Consider the following 22,216-nt stretch of genomic DNA (forward strand, 5'->3'; position numbering starts at 1 on the left):
CTCCAGAATGCCTTGATAGTCTTCAGATTTCATCGTACCTTGCACACTTTCAAGACACCCTGTGCCAGATGCAGCAAAGCAGCCCCAAAACATTACTGAGCCTCCTCCATGTTTCACCGTAGGGACAGTGTTCTTTTCTTCGTATGCTTGGTTTTTCAGTCTATGAACATAGAGTTGATGTGCCTTACCAAAAAGCTCCAGTTTGGTCTCATCTGTCCAAAGGACATTCTCCCAGAAGCTTTGTGGCTTGTCAACATGCATTTTTGCAAATTCCAGTCTCGCTTTTTTATGAGTTTTTTTTCAGCAGTGGTGTCCTCCTTGGTCGTCTCCCATGAAGTCCACTTTGGCTCAAACAACGACGAATGGTGCGATCTGACACTGATGTACCTTGGCCTTGGAGTTCACCTTTAATTTCTTTGGAGGTTGCTCTGGGCTCTTTGGATACAATTCCAACGATCCGTCTCTTCAATTTGTCATCAATTTTCCTCTTGCGGCCACGTCCAGGGAGGTTGGCTACTGTCCCGTGGGTCTTGAACTTCTGAATAATATGAGCCACTGTTGTCACAGGAACTTCAAGCTGTTTAGAGATGGTCTTATAGCCTTTACCTTTAAGATGTTTGTCTATCATTTTTTTTCGGATGTCCTGGGACAATTCTCTCCTTCGCTTTCTGTTGTCCATGTTCAGTGTGGTACACACCTTTTCACCAAACAGCAGGGTGACTACTTGTCTCCCTTTAAATAGGCAGACTGACTGATTATGAGTTTGGAAACACCTGTGATGTCAATTAAATGACACACCTGAGTTAATCATGTCACTCTGGTCAAATAGTTTTCAATCTTTTATAGAGGTACCATCATTTTTGTCCAGGCCTGTTTCATTAGTTTGTTTTTTTAAATAATTATGTTAATCAACAATTCAAAAGTAATGGCTGTTTTTGATTATTTAATTTTCAATAAATTTTTATTTATTGTTACTTTTGTGAGTTTCAAGTGATTTCAGTGAGAATTGTGGGTTTTTCCTTCTTTAACTGAGGGGTACCAACAATTTTGTCCACGTGTGTATGTCACATCTGGAGCTTTATGATCAGCGATGTCATCTGTGTCCAGACGCATCAGTCCAGCCAGTCATCTCCAGGTCTCAAGAAGAAGCTGTGGTCTGTGTGACAGCCTTGCCCTTTCCAAAGCAGAGGAGAGCAAGCCAACTCTGAAATCAATTACCCTAGATTTCTTCCCACTACACCTTCCCCTGAAGAGCGTCTGAGTGGGATGGCAGCACACAGCTTCACGCTCTGTAATGAGGTCAGAATCAGACCAGCACTGACCAAAAATCTGCCTGTGTATATGCTCTCATCCTGACCCATGGAGAAGATGAGATGTGGAAGGTTATTTATATTCTCGTGGCTTGAAAATTTAACAAGGAGGTTCTGCTACTTACCGCCTTTATCAGCAAGTACCATAACACCTCGTCCTTCATTTTTTCTTAATCAGTTTTCACATTAAGCTGTTGCAAAAGTTGCTGTCAGATTAATAAAACAACTTCTATTTTTCAAGTTTACCTCAGCTGGGTAAATTTTGACCTTATTGCAGCACTAGTATTAAATAGGGTACAAGTAGGAGCCCTGTATGTAAAATACAAGCATACTGTTAGAGAATAATTATAGCTCATGATGACCGTAAGTGCTCTGCAAAGTATATGCATTTTACAAGTGACCTGCCAGTTGCATTGCTTCAGTCTTCTAAAGTATATTATACTATATGGAACATTAAATACACTAAGAATGACTCAGAGTAGAGTCAAGAGGGTTGTTTGGATCAGAGAGAGCAGCTGCAGAAACCACAACATTAAAGAAGCACATGAAATGAGAGGAAAATCCATCTTGAGTTGCTGCTGTGCCGCTGTGCTACAACGATAAAGGCAGTAGAAGGAGAGATTGGAGGCAAACAGGCATCCATCTGAACCTCCACATAGACTCACATTTCTGTGTAAAAAAAAAATCAAGGAAACAAAAAATGTCTGTGTGATTTTATTTTTCTTATTACCACAGAGATCCATGAAGATAAAAATCAGAAATGTGCCAAAGTCATCCACCTGCAACTTTTTTTTTTTTTAACTACGGGTTTAATTACTAAAAGTCAGAAGCTCTAGGTTCTTTCAAAAATACATAATTTTATTATGCTTCAGTCATAGCAGCTGTATCTGAAGTGCCTCAATTTTGCCAGAGCTAAATGGAAAGTGATCAGTGCCCTTGAATTGAAAATGACAGTGCACAGCACAGGGTAAAGTGAAAACAGTCCAATTAAATTTAAGAACCAGCTGCACAATAAATGCAGGAAAAATATAAGCATGGTGTATTCTGTTAGTCAGAGTGAAAGAATTTGCTAGTTGGTGATTGTCTGTTTGAAGCTTTATGACTTCAAACAAGACTTTTACTGTGGCAAACACACAGGAGTTTATGTTTGCCAGGGATTAGTCGAAATAATATGTTAATATTATCTTTTTTAGACACTGGTCTTGTTGTTCTCTCCTAATATCCCTGCAAGGACACCATGGAAAACCTCCAATGTTTGTTTTTGCATCAACAAATTTAAACCACAAACATTCATTAGCTAAGTAATGCTGATTGAAATTCATAGTACTTTACATGAAAACGTAATCAGCTGTCAACTGCTTTTGAAACTGTCTGCTGTCAAGAGGATTTACAAGTTTCACCATTTAGAAAAGCAACAAAAATTAAATGATAACACTGAAACACTGAAAGAAAATCTAAATACTGAAAAAGGTAAGAATGAGATACAATTGCAGACTGATAATTTGAGGGTTGGCCTGAAGTGGGACTGTCTCTACAACTCTTGCAGAAACACATTTATCCAGACAACATTAAGCTGTGACACGGGAGTGAAAAATCATCCATTTTACAAGTAGGACAGGGAGCAACAAGATTGTCATATATTGCATTTCAAAGCACAGATACTTGCAGCAGGTTTGTTGGTTTGTCAGTTCACAACATACCTGACTTTATCTTCCATAAATATTCCCGTATAGTTGAATGTGTGTAGTTTGTGGTGTAAATATGCTTTTACAAATTCCCCAAAAAGGAAACTACCCTTATAATGACAGCAGTAATAAATGTCCAGTAGTCTCTCTCTCTCTTTCTTACATAATCCTGCAAAATGTCAAAAATGCTGAAAATAGAGACATGATAACATGAATTTTGTACCTGCAAACCATCAAAACACTGTGCAGTTATTCGACAGCAGCATTGTAGTGGTGTTGGCCCCACACCAGCACTACATCGTACATCAGCCACAGGACATGAGCACCAATTTTTTTTTTAAAAACCACACAGGCAAAGCAAATTCAATTTGTACAGCGCTATATCAACAGCACATGGATTTGTTCACATGAGTAACTTGTTTGTTGTGTGAATGTGAACTAGCACCCCTCAGAGACAGCAACATCATGTTTGCAAGACCATTCTTATTAGCTTGTTTGCATTCACAGCCCATCCCAAGTGGCAGCTGAAGCGCGAGATGCTGTCAGGCAGCCTGGCATAACATACAGCCTCATCAGCAGATATACTGTACTGGAGTTGGCAGTCTGACGCTGCTGCTCACACATCACACTATCACAGCCACACATGTGATCACTCAAAGGGGATATAGGAAAAGGACCAGATGTTATTATATACTCTGGAAATGAGATAAATTCAGTAAACACTGATAGATGTGTGTGTCTTACAAATAAGGATGGTAGAAAAGTAGATCAGAGAACTCCTACTGGAAAAGTTTCAGAACAAGTATAATAATAAAAGCGATAGATCTACCTCCTGCAGGGATTAAATGGTGTTTGTGGATATACTGCTAACATGAAAAGAGCCATCTCATGACGCTGAAAGTGTTCTGAAAACATGTGACAGCTCCTGGTGCGAAGGTAGAGCAGGTACTAACTTTCTCTCTGAGATGCAAGCAGATGTCCTGCTGGTGTTGGCGACCTCTGTGGAGCTCCAGCTCCTCCTGGTGGGCATGTTTTGCCTCCTGCAGCGTGACCAGGGCTCTGACCAGCAGCTCCTCCTGGTCTCTCTGCCACTGCTGGGTCACTACTCGCAGCTGTGCCTGAGTGAAGCACTGCAAGTCCCACACACGTTCATGCTCCATCTGGAGGAACAATGAGAGCGGACAGGGCATTGTTTGAATGTGGGAAGGCACAAAGGCATTACAGTATGCATCAGCATGTCAAGTGTACCAGTTACAAGCATAAGCATTAAGCAAAAATCATCTCCTAAAGCAAAAAATGAAAGACAAATACAAAGAACACAGTGTACAAAACTGAAGCACCACAGCTCTGTTATATTATGCATGGTGTAGAACCAAACAGAACCATAGGATCTGTGTCACATCTGATTCTGCCGGTGTCTAAAATGGTCCTTCTCTTCTGGCTTTGAAATGTCCTGAAGAAAAACAGTTCCTTTCTGTGTGAGGGCTGCCTGTAGCTATTCATCATTCTGTCAGCTCTCACATAGGCTGCACCACTTGGCTGCTTCATTGGAACAGAGGGAATGATATTCATCTATGGGCTAATAGCGGCTAACTGACGGTGGGAAGGCATTAGACGGCTGACTGGTTTTATTGAAAATGAGTGAGCTGACAGACCTGCCAACGGAACAGAAGTGCCAGAGGCAGTCAAGCAAATCCTGTTTATTAATGCACAACTTTAGAACTTGAGGAAGAGACACCCTTTATTCTTCACTTTCTCTTGTGCTCTCCTTCACTACCCTTGCCTTCCTTGTGTTTAGCAGCAGCCAGTAAGCATGAACAGAGTAAGCATGTACATAAATACTAAGCATGTTTGTTCACACCATACAATATCGGTTTGCACACATACATGAATGTACTTTAGCCGTTTCACTCAGTAAGTGTGGACACATTCACCGCACTGTGTCTGCAGTACACACTTCGAGTGTCACAACACTTAGTTCAGCGGCTGCATCCACATTCCCTCTGCAGAGTACCGTCACCATGAGGACTGAGTGGTGCAAAGAAGAGAAACTAAAAGTGGCCAGATGAAGTCAGAAATAGTAAGAGGTATGAATTATTTCGACTATTGCCATGGGACATTACGAGGGTATTACTATGAAATCCTACTGGTACTCTGTTGGCACCCTGCTTGTTTGGAGATAATAGACAGTGAAGTGCCCCATCCAGCAGAGGGAGATCTCCACTTAAAGCTAGCTGAAGAACCACCACCTGGTAGTGAAACTGAGAGACAGATTGTGCTTCAGGTCACCAGATGAAATGCAGAAAACGTGCACATACTGCAACGAACCAAATAAAGTGACTCTGCTGAGACAGTAATCTGCAACTGGACCACAACTGCAAGCCAGACAAACTACTGCAAGAAATGATTTGTTTCGAATATCACAGGATTAAGAGAGCAAACCGAGTCAATGTCACCTACAAATGCTCTGTCTCTGCTCTGCTTCCCTTTGGCTATTTCTTTGCAAGATCAGAGAAAGAAATTGAAGGGAAATTAGAGGTGATTTATTACCAGTGCTCTTAACTTGTTATACTGCACAAGCCCTTTGCCTCACACCTTCTATCTAACGAAAGAAGATTGACAAAAGCAACAGAAAATGATGCCATCACCCTGTAATGATTGCATGCAGATGGAACTTAATGGCAGGTGAGCAACATTTTACAGCTGAAACAGAAACAGCTTTCCATGCTCTTAAGTGAAAAACCAAAAGAAGAAAGGTTAGAGCTGAAATGCTGACTACCCAGAAATATAATTAAATTGTAATTAAAGTGCTAACTATAGAATATCCAATCTACCGACATATCTGGAGGTTCACTGGGAATCTTTTTTTTCAATAAAAATATAAGAGAAATACGTGCTCGAACCACATTGCTGCCAGTCATTGTTTCACTCTGTTTCTCAATTCAACAAGAGACAATTCTTTGACCTTACAGGATACTAATCATACTTATTTACTTGATTTAGATAAGGAAAATGTCCCCAAAAAAAGCCTGTACAAAATCAAGATTTCTTTTTTTATACAACACTGATAGCAGTTAGCATTTATGCACCTAATCAGAGGGGTTTCAGCAAACCAATCTATAACTCGCACTCATTAGCCATTGCTCGCAAGCCAGTTTAATTATGACTAATAGCTGAATTAGGTGGAGTCAGAGCTACATCAACTCCGAGACGGCTTCTGAGAAAGCGAAGAGCATGGAGAAAGACATCTCTCCTCCTTGCAACCCCCCCAAGGCTGAGTGATCACAGCTCTAAATGCAGCACCCAGCTGGAACTGATACGAGGACAGGTCTCAGGGTGCGGGCGAGGGAGAAGAGAGGGCCTGGCGGTTGTCATGGCAATGCGAGGCGGTGGCGTGAGCGAATTGTCCACAGTGGGTGACATGGCACATCCTGCAGCGTGCTGAACAGATCATTGTCCGGGCTTATCTGTGTGTCGGTGTGCTCAGTTCAGGGTACTGAGCTACATTGATCAGGGAGAGTGGGACTCACACTGCAGGGCTGCCTCTGACAGAATAGGAGGGGATACATATTGAGATGGATTTGAGGAAGATTGTGCCATAATGTGTGCATGTATGAGTCCATACACGTGTGTGCTTTGTGTGGAGCACAGTCATGAACACAAAAAGGGCAACCCACAGCAGTGGCCAAGATTTCTACCAGGGGATGTTTTTCCCCCAAGATAGATTTTGCTCTTTAGCAGGGCAGATAACCCTCAGTTGTTCAGTGGTCAGCACCAGGCAGCTTCAAGGAGAGACTGTAACTATAAGTCAAACAGGACTTCCCTGAAAATCGGATCATTGCTCTCAGTGATACCTCCCTTGATAAATTAAGTGGTGCTGGAACCAAAAGTTATTTTTCTCATTTATTACTAAAATTTAGTCAATTAATCAATTAGTCAGAAAATGTCAGGAAATGGAAAATCTGAAGCTCCCAGAATCCAAGGCGGTGTCTCTCTGATGTCCTAAGACATTAGGATCATAATTAGTGGGAAACTAAAGCAGGATGTTTACATTTTTAAACTTCATACCAAAAGAAACATTTTTCTTTTGACTGAAACATAACTGAGAAGATTATTTTAAAGATAATTATCAAACATGTTGCTGAATTGACTGATCAAATAATTGACCAATTGCTTCAGATCTAATAAATGTTTTCAGAATCTGTCAGTACTTTTGTCCTATTTTTGTGTGTATTGAGGTTCTTGTACAATGTTCCAGGCCAAGTCTTAACTGAATGAGTACGCCTGTGTACACAGACTGTTATCTCTGCATTTCATAAAAGTAGATGGTCCATTTAATAAGCAACTCAATATATTTTATCTTTATTTTGCCAGAGCACTTACCAGGTCTTGTCTCGATTTTTCAGGGAAAAGTCTCAACAGCATGTCCATACAGAGTGCTCTGTGGTTGGGTATGTCATGACTGTATTTAGACAATGTGTATTGAAAGTGTTGATGGTCATCTGGAGGCCAACCACAGAATCTGAAACAAATTCAGCACAAAACTATATGAACAAGAAGCCTCAATAATAAAATAAGCAATATAATGTTGTTTCCCTATACAGTTCATTGACTGCATTTACAAAGTCTACTTGCAGTTTAACTGCAGGGTTATGTAACACGGTTATGAAACTGACCATATGGAAATAAAAATCAAGTTATGAAGTACCCTGGGGACACTGATATAATCAACCTCCTGCTAAGACAGACTTGTCTTCTGCAACAGCTTGCCTTTGAAGAGTGAAGTAACTGCGCCCCTATATCGTGTCGATGCCCTGCTGACTTTATAATCCCTACACCAAACTTATGCCTTTACATGTGCTTATGAAAACTGACAGGTAAACATAATTAAAAGCTTATTTCTGCTAAGACTAATGAAGACATCGAAGAATCATACACTTTTTTCATATTAGCTGGACAAATCAACTTTTCTCATTCAATCAATATGTGAGCATTCAGAATTATGAAAAGAAGCAAACTTTGAATGTACCTATCAGTTCTTTGTAGCTGCTCTTGGAGACTCTGCAACCTGCTCTGATACCTCTCTGACAGGGAGTGGAAGGCCTGGATCAGGGAGTCCTGCAGCTCTGGGTAAGGGCAGTCCACCTCCAAAACCTCCTTTGGAATTTTTTCTGAGTTCACCAAATTATCTGAAGCACTATTAAGATATTTCTGAAAAGGACAACACAACTATCTTTGGCAGAGTTTGTACAACTGTATATCTTTGAGAAATACGATTATATGTAAAAGTTTGGGCATCTGGGCAAATTACATGTTGTGTTGATTTCTGAAGTGAGAAGAAGTAAATACAACCCCCGCAGCAAATAAATATTCAGAAATAAGCTCTTTTTGCAAAAAATTGCTGTAGACAGATGTTTGTAGAAAAGAAGAAGCAGTATTTACTGAAGAGAACATTTTGCTAGCTGTTAAACATGGTGGTGGAAATATTCTGCTTTGGGCTTGTGTGACAGCCAGTGGAACAGGAAACATCCACAGATGCAGTGAAAAATGGATTCCATTGCATAATAGCAATATTTTGGATGTAAATGACAACACAGTATACACAGTACTATATTTCAATTTTATCAAAAGGAGCAGTGAACTAACAACTGAGGTGGACTGACATTCATTTTTAAAAAATGTGTTTTTACTTCATGAGTCAACAAAGTACATTATTAGCCCATGAACCCAAACTTCTGCATACACCTGTACAGTGAAATGCTTATTTGCCTTTTTAGCACTGTAGCAAATGGTTTCAAGTTCACAAATGAACCGTGATATAAAATTTGGTGATCTGCTGAAGAAGAATGGAAAATAGGATTATTCGAGCAGTGCAAAATGTACCTCCAAACCAAGGCCCATGAGCTCCTCCTCCAGGTCCAGGTACTCTGCATGAAGTTTTGTCATTATGACATCTTGCTGGTTTTTCACAAAGTTAATCTGATTCAAGAATAAAACCAGAATGTCAGTCATACAGTTTGACCGTATGTTTTCCAAGGAAAATAAACTGGGAAAACAGGACTTCAGGCTTGGCTGTGACTAACCAAAAATCCCTGTGATATTAACAACTCTCTGATGAAGTTCTTCAGCTTAAACAAATTTGCCCCCATGTTCTTTCAGTTGTGTAGATTAGAAAAACACTTGTCAGAGTGATTCAGCAATAGCAAGTAATCAGCAACTGCTTATTTTCCAAGATGCTAGATATCAGCAGGATGAAAAAACAGCTACCTAGAAAAAAAAGACAGTGCTTGTCAAATAATAACATCTATTTCTCTGTTTAGACAACAGAACACAGTAATAAGACTTGAAAGTTTAAGAAAGCATTTTTACTGATCCAAATGCTAAAGGAGTAGTCACATCTACCGCATTGACTGGCCAATTCGTGGGAGGGAAAACAATAAAGACTATGCTGCCACATCTTTCTGATTGTATTAAGACAGGAACAAACGACTGTGTAGAATTCAAAAAACCAGTGCAACAAAAGAAATTGGATTTTCCAAGTCTTAAGTGATGTGTACTAACTCACAGTCCTCATGTGGCTTTGCATGGTTTGGGTCCAGCACTCTAACTCAAGACATTTGTCTCCGTTTTCTCTAGTCCCTAGCCTTTGCAGAGATCGAATGAACACCAGCATCCATTCCTTCAGCCATGGCTAGACACTTGCCAACTGTGTTTTTTCACACTCAGTCTGCACACTGGATATTGACGTGTTACACCAGTTCCACCAGACTTCAGTACTGCAGAGTCAGAGGCAAAACTGTATCTTTGGGTGAACTGAATCAGAGGTATTAAACTGTACAGTTTCTGTAATAAAATGATGACTGAATAAACCAGATCTTTATTTCTGATAATGAAATCAGCCCCATGATGTGACTTTAATGTCATTATGACTTAAGTAATAGTACTGCTAGTGGCAGTTAAAGTCAAGAAAAAAAACATACGATTCATAGATCTACTACATATTTTGACCAACTTTGCAGTGCATACAGTGCAAAGTAAAAAAATAAAATAAAATAAAATCCTTTTTTTTTCAACCAGATTGCCCAGAGCTAACATTTTGTTTTATTACACAGGAAATGAGTTTGAGACTTTATATACTCACAGGTGCTGTAAGCATGGATCAAATTGTGCATGTTAAGGAGAGACCGTACATTTTAAAACATACACAGTACATCATTGATATAAAGGTTAAAAAAAACAGGAAGCAAGAGAGGTCAGTGCTTCACCACTCTAAATGAAAACTGCAGATACATTAAGAAAGAATGAGAATGTTCATGCAGTAGATGGAACTCTGTGTGAGTTTTGATTCCCTTTGGTTAAGTAGCTCTTCATTTTGGATCTTTTTTTAGCACTTTTTTTTTTTAGCATTTTAGACTCCTCAGTTTTATTTTAAAACACTCAAGGATGGGAGTGTAATTCTGTAGCACCCTCTGCTCTTTTTCTGTTGCGAGAGATATCGAAAGGAAAGGTGGTGACATTACAATTCTGAAACAGGCTAAAAGACGAGAAAAAAATACAACATAACAGAGGCATTGCGGCTGTGTATGTGTGTGTGTGTGTGTGCGTGTGTGTGCGTATGTGTGTATGTGTTTGTGTGTATGTGTGCAATCAGGTGGGTTGGGGTGATGGGCCAACAAAAGAAGAGGAGGTCATGGGAAAGAAACAAGCATGAGTGAGCCACACAGAGCTGACAAAATGGCTGGCAGACTGTTCATTCCGAGAACGGTCTATCTTTAAAAACTCCTTAATCTCACCATTCATCTCTAGAGCCTGCAAGAAGCCTCTGAGAGTCAAAGGCAGAACTGATGACTTAGGCGCTGTGGATATCTAACAAACAAGAGCTTTATGGACAGTAAATAAGGCTGTGCACAAGCTGAGATGGCTGTGCACACAGCTGAAATTCACTGCTGAGTGTACCGACAGGATAAAATACTGCCTGGTTTGTTGATAACTGGACATAAGCTGCAAAGTGCAACTTAGCATTCTTCAAAGCTAAATCGTTTTATTTTCTAAAACATGCATTTAAAACAATATTTGATACATCATCCTATATATCTGTGACACATTTTGAACTGTGCCACTCTGCTAGCTTTCAACAGATAAAGCTTTGTATTAAAGTTCTGACGGAACATTCAGTCATATCTTGATTTCATATCGCGCATGTACCTGTTGTTTTACTTGTTCCCAGTTTGATGGATGTGCAGAAAGCTGCTGAAGTTGTATTTCATGCAATCTGAAGCACAGGTCATCCCTGAGCTGATAAACGGGCTCCACGGTGGCTATTCTGAAATCCTCTCGCTCCCTCTCAAGAGACAGCTCTAAAATTCCAAATCATACAGATGCACACATTAGAACATTACTTATTAACAGGAGAAACTGATGAAGACACATAGTTACTTAACCCTCTAAATCTTAAAACTCCTTCTAAGGTTCGAAAGGCCTGTTATACTTAAGAAAAAAAACTACGATATTACAGCATTTATCTGAACCAGAAACTAAATACAGACAGAATTATCAGATATTTGCTGCCATCTCAACTGTTGTTCTATTGAGAAATTTACTAAATCCAAGATATAAAGCATTATATTTCATCAGATCCCTTTATTCTACACGTACATTTAAAAAATAAACAAATAATAAACTATTTACACCAAATTCTGTACAATTCAGGGACTTTCTGACTAAACTGCAGCTTGTGTTTACACAGAGCAGATTGGAAACATCTATGGAAACAACTTAGACGGACTGAGGCCAAAATACAACATACTCAATCAATAAAATAAACACAACATGTTCAGAGGGTCAAAAACTGCTGGTGTCGTTTACCATATTCTTGAAGTGAGAAAATGCCAGTATCTGTTAAATCGTTCGGCCTGATCTGCTCTAGGAAAACATGGATGTCATTCTCAGCCTCCTCCCTGTTTCATGAGAGAAAGAGAAAGTAATGCTGAATATCAAACATGTATATAAATGAGTTAATTTAGCAAACTATTTGCAACATTAGGAAACCAATAAAGGCATGCAGATAATGGTTCAAATGTTCCCTGGAAGAGAAAAATCAACTCATTCTGTACACATCTAACGTTATCGGTCAGTATATACCAGTATACCATTACACCCCTCACAGATAATGCAATATTTTTTCTGGGTAAACTAGCATACTGTTGACTTGCTCTGTATGAGATAGAAACAATATTCCAGCTGTATTCAACTCAGCTCAGTAATTCATTGTTATACCCATTAGAGAAGCATAAGGAGTAAAGTTCTTTGGTTCTGGCTCCTGCCTTAGCAGCATCTGCAAACCATAAGCAATAACAAATGAACCAATTTCACAACACAATAATGCAGCTATGAATTAAACTACTGCTGTCCTGGAAGAACTGCATATTAAAAAGTTATGTTTCCAAAAATTAAATAAAAGCACATTATGTCATTATGCAAATGGATCATTTCAGAAAAAAAGGAGCGATTAGAATAACTTGTAGCAAATGCCACACTTAAGTTGCAGCTGTAAAAGGTGGAGCTAACAATTTTACAGACTGCTCTGTAGTTTAATCTATGCCAATATGTGATCATTAATTGATTAGATTTCTTTTGAACAATCTGAATCCACAAAGTAACTAGTAAAAACTTGCAATTGTGTAAAAAGTAAAACATTTGCCCTGCAAGCGTACTAACATAGAATCAAGAAATGCTATTAAATGGAATTACTCAAAGAACTTGAAGAAATTGGCTGTACCTTCAACCACTGCATTGAAGTAGTAGTGTCATGATTTGTTCTGATCTCTCATCTATCAAACAGGGTATTACAGGCTCAGCCATAGGTCTGACAAAATTCTGGGAGTAGGATGTCTAGTTGCTGTTGGAAGCATCCCATTAACAGGCCTGTGGAAACAGCTACAGTAATTGTTTACTTCTTGGGCAACTAACTGGCCCACGGGTTGACATGACTGTGAAAAAAGGAAGAGTAACCATAGAGATATTCTTGCTAGTTTTTCCAAATGGCAATATAGCTTCTGAATCCCAAGGTAATTTAACTAGATATATGTGTCGAGAGTTGCAAGCAGTGGCACATCTTTATGACTAGGCTCATTACTGAGGCTCATGCTTGTGTACATCATTAACCTTGGGTGGCTCAGACACAGTCATTATGCAGCCAAACAAGCTGCACCCCAGAGCTAGTGCTGCCCTTCTCACTTCACAAGGCATGACACTGCTGGGGCCCCAGTCCCATACTTCTGCCTCAGCATGCAGAGGAACAATTTTCCTCCATACACTACACCCCTCTGTCTCCACGCAGCTATAATCTCCCCCTTCTCTCTGTATACCCTAATTCAATGTCACCGCTGTCAGAAAATCAGCGTAAATCTCTCCTCTTCCTATTTATTCCCATGATACACTTTTGTTAGCTTTTTTTCTTACTTTTGCACACCCTCTTTACACCCTATTTTTACATGCAGGCTCCTGTCTGGGTGCAATGGGGCTTAAGTGGAACGGTTGCATTGTGTAATAGCAGATTCAGAAAACTGCTGCAGATAATGACAGGGAGTAATAGGGGGCTCTTACTCAGCCTTTTGCAGCCCGGGGCACTCTCTGCTCCACACCTGTCTATGCTGCCGTAATATGGAGCTCTCCTTGGTTGCCTTGGCTGCACAGCGAGTCTTCCGAACCTATAACGAGGTTTAATGTACAGCAGGAATAAACAGCTTCCCTTGAACTGCATTGTGCACTGAAAAAAAACATAATGCTGGAGTGTTTGCTTTTGAATGCACTTTAGCCATTACATTTACTCTCCTCCAACAATTACCTTCATCTGGACAAGCCTTTATCTGGAGTGCTTTAATGCATCAATTATCCAGAGCATTTTGTAACTTTGGAAAGGAGTGTATAATGTTGTAAGGATGGTAGAACATGAAATAGGTACTCTTCTGATAGTTGAAATTAAGTTGTTCCCTTTTTCTTTGCACATCAGCGATATTTTTTCTGGAGGCAATTGCTTCAGTCTTTATGAGCATTATTGTGTGTGTGAGAGTTCATTCAGCTGAAACAGCATCACTGTTAAAGCATGAAACCGAAATAAACAGTGGAAAATTAAAATAATCAAGTAGGAACATGCACGACACGCATGAGGCATGTCATTAGGAGAGGAAGGGGGGAGTGAAATCCTAATCTACTGTCATTTGTTTTCCTTTTCTATAATAGCCCTCCTTTAGAGCGCTCTCAGTGTAGCGATTTATTGTCATATATCAGTGTTTTTATACACAGGCCAGTGGCTCAGATAATTGTACAAAAAATAAATAAATCATACAACTAATACATGTGTACAATCTATTTCAGATGAGCAGAAAATCTGAAGGGGTTGGGGGGTTCATTTATCTTGTGACTGTCTGTCTGTGTGTCAAGCAGCTGCTGCTGTTTTCGCAGAAGAAGTTTGAATTTATTGTTCTGGACATTTCCCCTCAGGGTGACGTCCATTTTATATTAACTGGAATCTACAGCACTCAATCTCAAACTAGAGCTGCACAGAAAGAAAAAGGTCAAATTGATGCTGTTCCATGCCTCTTCCAGGCAAAGTATTGCAGGTAATCTTAATTTGCAGTGGGTGTCTAACAGCTCACTTAGACTACATAAACTGTGCCTCCAGTGAAATTTGCATCAACTAATTTCTCATCTCACTTTGCCAATTCATTAATAGCTACCTTTATAAGTGTTATTTTACCCATTAAATCACTCTGCTGCCTGTTTTCACATTTTATCAAGAATAGACATTTCAAACACTTTAATGAGCACTATTTGACATAGAAAATGTATCTTGTGCTGCCACCTAGATATCTTTGCACTCCATATTGTACCTTTTTATGCATTTAACACCACTTTATAGCTTATCTTAAATCTCGTCCCATAATCCAGCCCTTGCAGATTTACTGTCAGATTTTCGTGCCATTTAGAGATCTGTTATCAGTCAATCGCAATCTTAACACCGATAAACAAAATGTGTGGTATCAGCAGAACACTTCAGGCCTCCCAAACTGAAAATGTGGAAATTAACAAATATTTGAAAATCTGGCTTCACTACATTCCGTCTTGTATGACCCACATGAAGGACCTGAGCTGGAAGACAAAAATGAATTCTTGCAGCAACAAATTCTGGTGCTTCTCTGCTAGTCAGAAGACCATAATACTGTCAAAAATCACCTGTGATCTTGAATGCATGGCTCTCCCTCCATAGCATCTAATTGCACTGTGTTTTGTGCATTTCTCACTTGCCAATGGGCTTTTTCACAGCGGACACCTTGACTTATTATAGTAGGAAAAGTAAGGGTGTTACTTATAAACATAAAGGATGGTGCTGCTCTAATGTTCTCTCCTTCCTCTGCAAAAGATAAACTCTAGAGTGAGCAGTAAACTGGGCTATCATAGATACAATAATCATATTATTTTGCATCATCACTGAAAGGAATGCTGTCTTCCAACCTGCAGGGACTAATGAAAAGATGATATGGTCCTCTTTAACAGAATAGAGAGAAGGATACTGCCCAATACAATATTTATGAACGCACAGGTGTTTCCATTTTTCCTGGCTGAAACCTTGGACCTCTGCTCAGGTTGAAGATAGGTGGAGGTATATTGGCCTTAACTGAGGAACAGACCCGCAGCACTTGGGCCCTCGGGTCAAATAAGGCGCATGATAGGATTTTCTAATTCACAATGTGAATATATTGATTCAAACTGGAATACTTTGTTGTTTGTTTAAATGTTCAATAATGTCCCTTGGCTGCTACTCATTTAATTGAAAATAAATAATTTCAAAGGTACATGAGTTATGGGGCTTTTAATGTTAATTCATTTTTATCTGATAAATATAATTGCTTGTTTATTAACTGGGCCCTGGCCTCCCGTCATATTCACAAAAGTGGCCCTCAGGCAAAACAAGTTTAGTATCCCTGCCATCGAGTTTTTTTTTGTTTTTGTTTTTTTACTGCAGACAGTTTGACTTGTCACAGTAGAGAAAGCACAGGAGGAATTAATGATGGCTCAGTTCCATTAAGTGTCCCAGTAAGCCATGACAATTAAACACAAAAGCAGGAAATCCCCCAACTAGAAAGCAGCTGTCATGGGTATTCTAAAAGCTGTGTTTAAAATGGCATTTGTTATGTGATGGAGTATGTTTGACTTGTGCTTGTTTCTCTTTTGCTGTTTTATGTGATTTTTGAAAAGAAATGTAGAAACACAGATAATCTCTGAGTGTATACAAGTGGGTAAAGGATCGTACCCTTGCAATTATACAATGAGGAGATTCCCACAGGATAGTGGTGTATTAAGTATGCACTTTCATATTTTTTAATAAAGTGAAGATTCTTGAGTGAAAATAAAAACATTAAAAAAATATGTGAATATGTAGATTCACTGGGGAAAGAATGTGGCATTATTGCCTGTCTACATTTATTTAAAATGGTATTAAATAAAAACTATGCCTTTTCCCATTCTTTTGTCATGTCCACACACACACACACACACATATACATGTCTATAGTGTTGTACAGTGCATACAGTGTAGTACAGTGCTGCTAAGGGTTTAGTGTCTAATGCTGCCAGTCCCTGCCTAGAAAGCATAAATGATCTCGTGCTTGAGGCTACTCATGGTCATTTATTTACCCTGTATCACATCAACAATGGGAGATGTTCAAAAAGCCTGCCTTTCAGCAGGGTGACTGAACGTGAACATCGCCTGTGTTATCTAGGTTATACAGAGAGCAGGGCTGGAGGGAGCCACGGGCAAACATAATGATGCTAAAAGGCTCCTGACACAGTTTACCAATTAAAACAACACAGGTCTAACAGCTTAATCTTCATTGCCCCAAGCATTAACTTTTTGCTCTCCTCAGCCATACGACTACGAACTTCAAACAGTGTTATAGAAAACCACAGGCAGCCAAATGAATATTCATGGTGATGTTTTACTGTATGATGGTGATATTACTGCTCTGTTTCATGTTGTTGGATAAACTACAAACATTATGCAATGCTTTTTTTATACAGAATGAAATCCATTTATAGTGTGTGACATGTATGAAAGAGGAGAAAAAGGTAGACAAAACAGAAAGAAATTGCAGTATTTAGTATTAGTGAACACATGCTGTTTTAAAACCTCACATGAAACTCAAGTTGTTGTCAGTTCACATTCTTCCTGTGGAAGGTAATGAGCAGTGTTTTTGCGCATTATTCTTTATTTTCTGCTTAATCACCATGCTATTAAATGTAGCAGGGATTGATTTGAGAATAACATTGTTGCTTTAAGTACAAAGATAATGCTGATAATTTACCTTTTGTCGAATTAAATCAGACTCCAGGCGTTTGGCATCAACAATGGCTTGTAGTCTTTTATATTCCGCCGGTTTGTACTTCGAGCTGCCAAGACCATTTTTCATTCGCAGTGTCAGTTTTTCTGCATGGATGAAAGCAAATGATATTGCCGAATTAGGATCATTGGACTTCTTGAAAATCTCATCACTTTTCATGTCTGAAGCAAAGTCTTTATGCTGACTTCAGCAAAGAAAAAAACCAAGGTAAAGGCAGAGGAACAGCACCAGCTGAGCGCTAATGGATAGTATGCGTAATTGAGAAATTATTGCACAGGAGGAGGGGGTTGCAGAGAGCAAACTAACTGTGTCATACAGTTTTTTTAGTAGTTCAGCTGTGACTCAAAGAGGCAGGTGGATAAACAGAAGCGATGCTGCCTCTGACTACAACATCAAAGACTTGACAGCACCTGGAGAATTCAACATGGGTACTTCAAGTCAAACCTGTTCAACAGTTCAGTGGGCCACTATGTCACTTAATTAGCAGTGTTTTAGACCCATTTTGCACTCTTACCTACGTCTTCTGCTCTGTAGGTTGTTATGAACATTTGCCCATCCCTTCCACTCATTGCTCTGCTGTTCTTTTTCATGCAACCTTCAAAAACCTTTAAAATAAAGAAAAGAATCACTGGATGTCAGAAATTCAAAGGTTGTACAAAGTTTTAAAAACATTTTACCCGCACAGGCAGGTACATGGTTGTAGTAGGGGGGCACGACAAGAAAAACAGTAAGGTCCATCAAAAACCAAACTTTGACATCAAGGTCTGTGTGACATTGCTGAAAAATATCAGTCAGCTCTCACTACGTTTTGGAGGGGACAGATGGTGCGCCCAGTGTGAGACATGCTGCTGGAACATCTCTATGTCTTTGTTTTGGATGAAGCTTGGAAAAATTAGGGCCACACAGGGTTTGTGTCAGGTGAGATGTACAGTGTGTGGGGGCCTTGTGTGAAGGAAGGAACAGCTTTATAAGAGAAAGGAAAAAGAAGCATCAGTTTTCCTTTCATTTATAGAAGGGAAAACTGACACTCTGTTTTGCATCCACTAAATATTTTTTGTCTAAAGCACATATGAATACTCATTTCTCATACAACAACATTATTATTTTTCATACATTAATGCTGAACAGTATTTCAGGAGTTAACTGAAGAGAGTTATGTTCTTTTTTTGACATTTGTGCTCTGTTCCAGAATTATTGGCAAATTATACTACGACAGCAACTATTATAATTAGCAAACTATTAAAATTATTTATTTCTTTTCTGTGTCATTTGTGACTAATACCTGTTTTAGAGTCCAACGTGAACAGTATTGCTATTCAAATTTAGTTAAGTGCTTGTCTTGTGAAAATGACCATGACATCTGTGCATCAAAAAATTTAATGCTAAATGACCCTCTCAGGTATGAATATCACTCTGTGGAAATCACATTAGCCGGTGCTTTTCACAGAACGACCCTCCATACCTGAGAGTGACATGTAGCGTTGCACTTTTGGATACACAGCTAGCTTAACCACTTTTACAAGTAAAGCACGGTACTACCTTTGAATAGCAACTAAAATTCAAGTTAGACTCTAACGCAGGTATTTTTCAAAAAAACTTTATTATTAATATCCATAGTTGCTGTTCTAGTGCAGATAATCGATACTAATGAGGCTAAACTTGAAAAATGTCAGAAAAGGGCGCACAACATCGTTAACTCCTGAAATTACACACAGCCGTTAACAGTATGGGGAATACTTATAGAGCTTCATAATATAGCTAAATGCAACACACACGACTAGTATTAATTGCTTGTTTTGTGAGTAAACTGAACATTTAGCCACCTAGCTTACCTGGTGCTACCCGCTCTCCCTGCACAGTATTTGGGTTGACAAATTTGGTAACTAAGGTAACTATCATCTCTTCTGTCATTGGTTAATTCAACAGCGAGCACTTCCTTGGGAACGCCTCCTGCTCGGGTCACAACCAATCAGGAGTGCGCATTGGTTTCCCACATTCCCACTGACGTCATGCACGCTCGCATTGCCTGGGACTGCTGGTGGAAGCAGGGAGCAGCCGAGGGGTCGTCTTCTTCTCTCGAGTATGGACGCGAGTTTCATTCTTCCACATGCATGGGACTAAACGACGGGACTTTACAGATGAACTTACACGTTCCAATGTAGATCCGAGCCGCAGCTCAGCCCTCGCACCAACAGTCCTCCTCACGTATGTAAGTGCTTTTATTTTCTGTTTTCGTTGCTTGATTAACTGCAGAAGAAGAATTGGGGGGAAAACGTAGAGGAAAAATGAAAGCATCTGTGCGCAAGGCAGGAGGGGTACGGGCTGCTTCTTGAACTCAGAAAGTCTTGAATTCACCGTGAAAAGAAAGTGGTAGCCCCTTTGGCATGACAAGACGAGCTTCTTTAGGCTTCTTCTCAGCGGGGAAACAATCTAATACTACGCTAATCTTGTTCTTGTGACCATTTCATCGCTAACAACGCGCACCTTTGAGGGACCTTCACGCGCTGTTGTTTCTTTTTTCCAATGCCGTGCCTAATGGTGAGGATGAAAACTTAGCAGCGTCAACTGTTCCGGCGTTAGTTTTCTTTAAAAATATGTACTATAAAAACTCACTTTATCCCGATAGTGTCCTTGAAAATGTGCTGCGAAGTGGGGAAGGAAAAGGCAGGTGAGCTTAGAGTGTGGGAATCTCTGGAATGCGAGGTCGCCGAGGGGCGGAGAGCCAAACTGTGTGCTCCCAGAAGACTGCCTTACCTTTTACCCTCACGTTCAGCAGCTACGTTCACACTACGCCATATTTAATGACCCTAATCTGCATTTATATCAGGGCGTTTCTTTTATCGGGTGCTATTGCTTTGCACTGTGCAAGAAAAATCTACCTTTTTATGACAAGCTGGACTCACCATTGTTTCCGCTTTGGCTGTCAATAAATAATCAGATTACCTGATTAAATGTGTGCATGTGTAACATTAGCACATCATTCTTAACTAGGTGAATCCTTTGCCACTCACTCAGTGTTTATTCCTTTAGACATAGAATTTCAGGTACAGGGTAAAAACATTATACATTAGCCCTGAATTATGAATTTTCCTTCACATTAGTGTAGACATTTCCACCATAAATTGATGCAGAAAATGTGCAAATTACTTTCACCAGAATGCAGGACATTCCCCTGATAAGTGGTGAAGATTTCATACTGGGAGGAGGTTCATAGGGGCATCCTCCCCCATGATTTTTGGAGCATCAAACACTTAATTTCATGCATGCTGAAGGATTTCTGTGTGCTTTTTGTACAATTTCATGATTGGAAAAAATGAAGACAGAGTAAATAAACATCCCCTTTTATTGTGGGGGACAAATGCATGCTTTCTAATGACTGAAGTGGATGTTTACCAATGCATCCCTCCTGAAATTTACGCCTGTGCCCCTGCTGAATGTGTACCTCCACCTCCCTCCATGTTCAAATGAAATCTACGCTTTCAGACAAGGCACATGTTCATTATCTCGTCTCACCTTGGAACAAAATATGTCTGTTTTTTTATTTATTAGGAGCCATGTACATATATTAAACACTGGATTGGAAAGGCACAATGGTAAACCTTTGCTTAGTCTTCAGTGCTCCTAATAATCCCCATAAACTGTCCCTAAAATTCTAGTGTGCAGAATGTCATCCCAAGGGGAGAAGGTATTTTAATCCCTCTGTGTCATGTTTAAGTCTTGCTAAAACCGAGGCAGGGAAAACTGAAATGCTGAAGGAGCAGTTATAAATTTTGCTATGATGGACATTCACTAAAGGTCAAGTCTCGTACTCCTACTGTCGCATGAAAGATGCTAGGAGCACTGCCTGAAGTCTCTCCTGTTGCCATGCAAGTGGTAAAAGGTTATCTGCGTGCGTCAGTGATGTGACCACCGTGCAAGTTGATTTCATTTCAGCCAATTAACAGGGGAAGTGCATATGGCAAATAATACCATGCAAACGCTCTCTCACACTCCCTCACTCGGTCTCACACACATCCATGCGCACACGCTCAACAGGAATCTCTTGGTTATGCCCCTCGTGATTCACATTAGTGCACTAGACACACAGAGCCACACAGCTGACAACCATTCAGGGTGGTTTACTGTGCAGTTGAAGAAACTGCAGGATTTCAGTTTGAGGAGTCAAAATCTCCCTTGGTTTTTGTTTTATAGCAGTTCACACTTCTTTTTAAGCAGTAAAACTGGGTTTGGCAGAGGGAGAGTGCGGTTTTAGCTGGTCAGACATGCAGCCGGCAAGGTGTCGGTTTCATTTGTCATGCCCGCTGCTCTTTATCACTCTTGCTGTACAAAATTGTGGTGCATGTTTGTGAAACTATCTGTAGTGAGTATGCAGGTGCTAGTAGATGTTTGGAAAAATAGCATTGTTTGCAGGGCAGATGCTTTTGTGCTGCAGCAGACAAAACACAACCATTGCAAAACATCACTTGTGTGTTGGTGTGATTGTTTGACCCAATCTTCATGGTGAATTCTTCTTAATAGATACTGACAACAGCTGAATAGTTTAGTGCCCTTTGGCGGGCCTCTACTCCTTGTATTTTTTCACCCTCTAATGCTGGCCCAACATCAAGGCTTAATCCCTAACCCCCATGTTGCATGTCAGATTTGCTTTTTTCTACCATGATCAAAAAGTGTTTCCACACCATTTTATGAAAAGGAAAGTATTTCCAGTCTCTGCCTCATAGCCAGTATGCCTGGAAACAAAATGACTATTTTCCTTGTATCTGTGGGTATTTAAGTAAAGCATTGAAGTATCAAATTCTTCTTACAGCAAGTCAAGAGAAGG

The 22,216-nt window shown here is 39.8% G+C and overlaps 2 protein-coding genes across 7 annotated transcripts in view; one reads left to right on the top strand and one right to left on the bottom strand.

Annotated features, from left to right (window-relative positions):
- LOC110968646 (coiled-coil domain-containing protein 148) overlaps window positions 1-20,138 on the bottom strand; it is a 30,465-nt gene extending 10,327 nt beyond the window's left edge. Inside the window, exons 1-10 of the mRNA XM_022218580.2 lie at window positions 20,008-20,138; window positions 17,909-17,999; window positions 17,359-17,480; window positions 13,601-13,704; window positions 11,861-11,952; window positions 11,201-11,352; window positions 8,879-8,974; window positions 8,025-8,206; window positions 7,379-7,517; window positions 3,949-4,155 (exon numbers count right to left, since the gene is read on the bottom strand). Of these exons, the coding sequence (XP_022074272.2) occupies window positions 3,949-4,155; window positions 7,379-7,517; window positions 8,025-8,206; window positions 8,879-8,974; window positions 11,201-11,352; window positions 11,861-11,952; window positions 13,601-13,704; window positions 17,359-17,480; window positions 17,909-17,984 (1,170 nt within the window). The 5' untranslated portion in view covers window positions 17,985-17,999; window positions 20,008-20,138. The remainder of the gene's footprint in view (window positions 1-3,948; window positions 4,156-7,378; window positions 7,518-8,024; window positions 8,207-8,878; window positions 8,975-11,200; window positions 11,353-11,860; window positions 11,953-13,600; window positions 13,705-17,358; window positions 17,481-17,908; window positions 18,000-20,007) is intronic.
- LOC110968601 (plakophilin-4) overlaps window positions 19,408-22,216 on the top strand; it is an 86,586-nt gene continuing 83,777 nt past the window's right edge. For 4 of the 6 annotated variants that reach the window (XM_022218524.2, XM_022218544.2, XM_022218537.2 and 1 more), the window contains exon 1: window positions 19,447-19,603. Coding sequence is in view for 1 of the 6 variants with exons in the window: in XM_022218553.2 (XP_022074245.1) it covers window positions 19,502-19,603 (102 nt within the window). In the remaining 5 variants the exon portion in view is untranslated. Of the gene's footprint in view, window positions 19,604-22,216 lie in introns of all 6 variants that reach the window. The other 2 variants (XM_022218553.2, XM_022218531.2) reach the window with 2 other exon arrangements.

This window comes from Acanthochromis polyacanthus, chromosome 14 (assembly GCF_021347895.1).
Source record: "Acanthochromis polyacanthus isolate Apoly-LR-REF ecotype Palm Island chromosome 14, KAUST_Apoly_ChrSc, whole genome shotgun sequence".
Taxonomy (NCBI): Eukaryota; Metazoa; Chordata; class Actinopteri; family Pomacentridae; genus Acanthochromis; species Acanthochromis polyacanthus.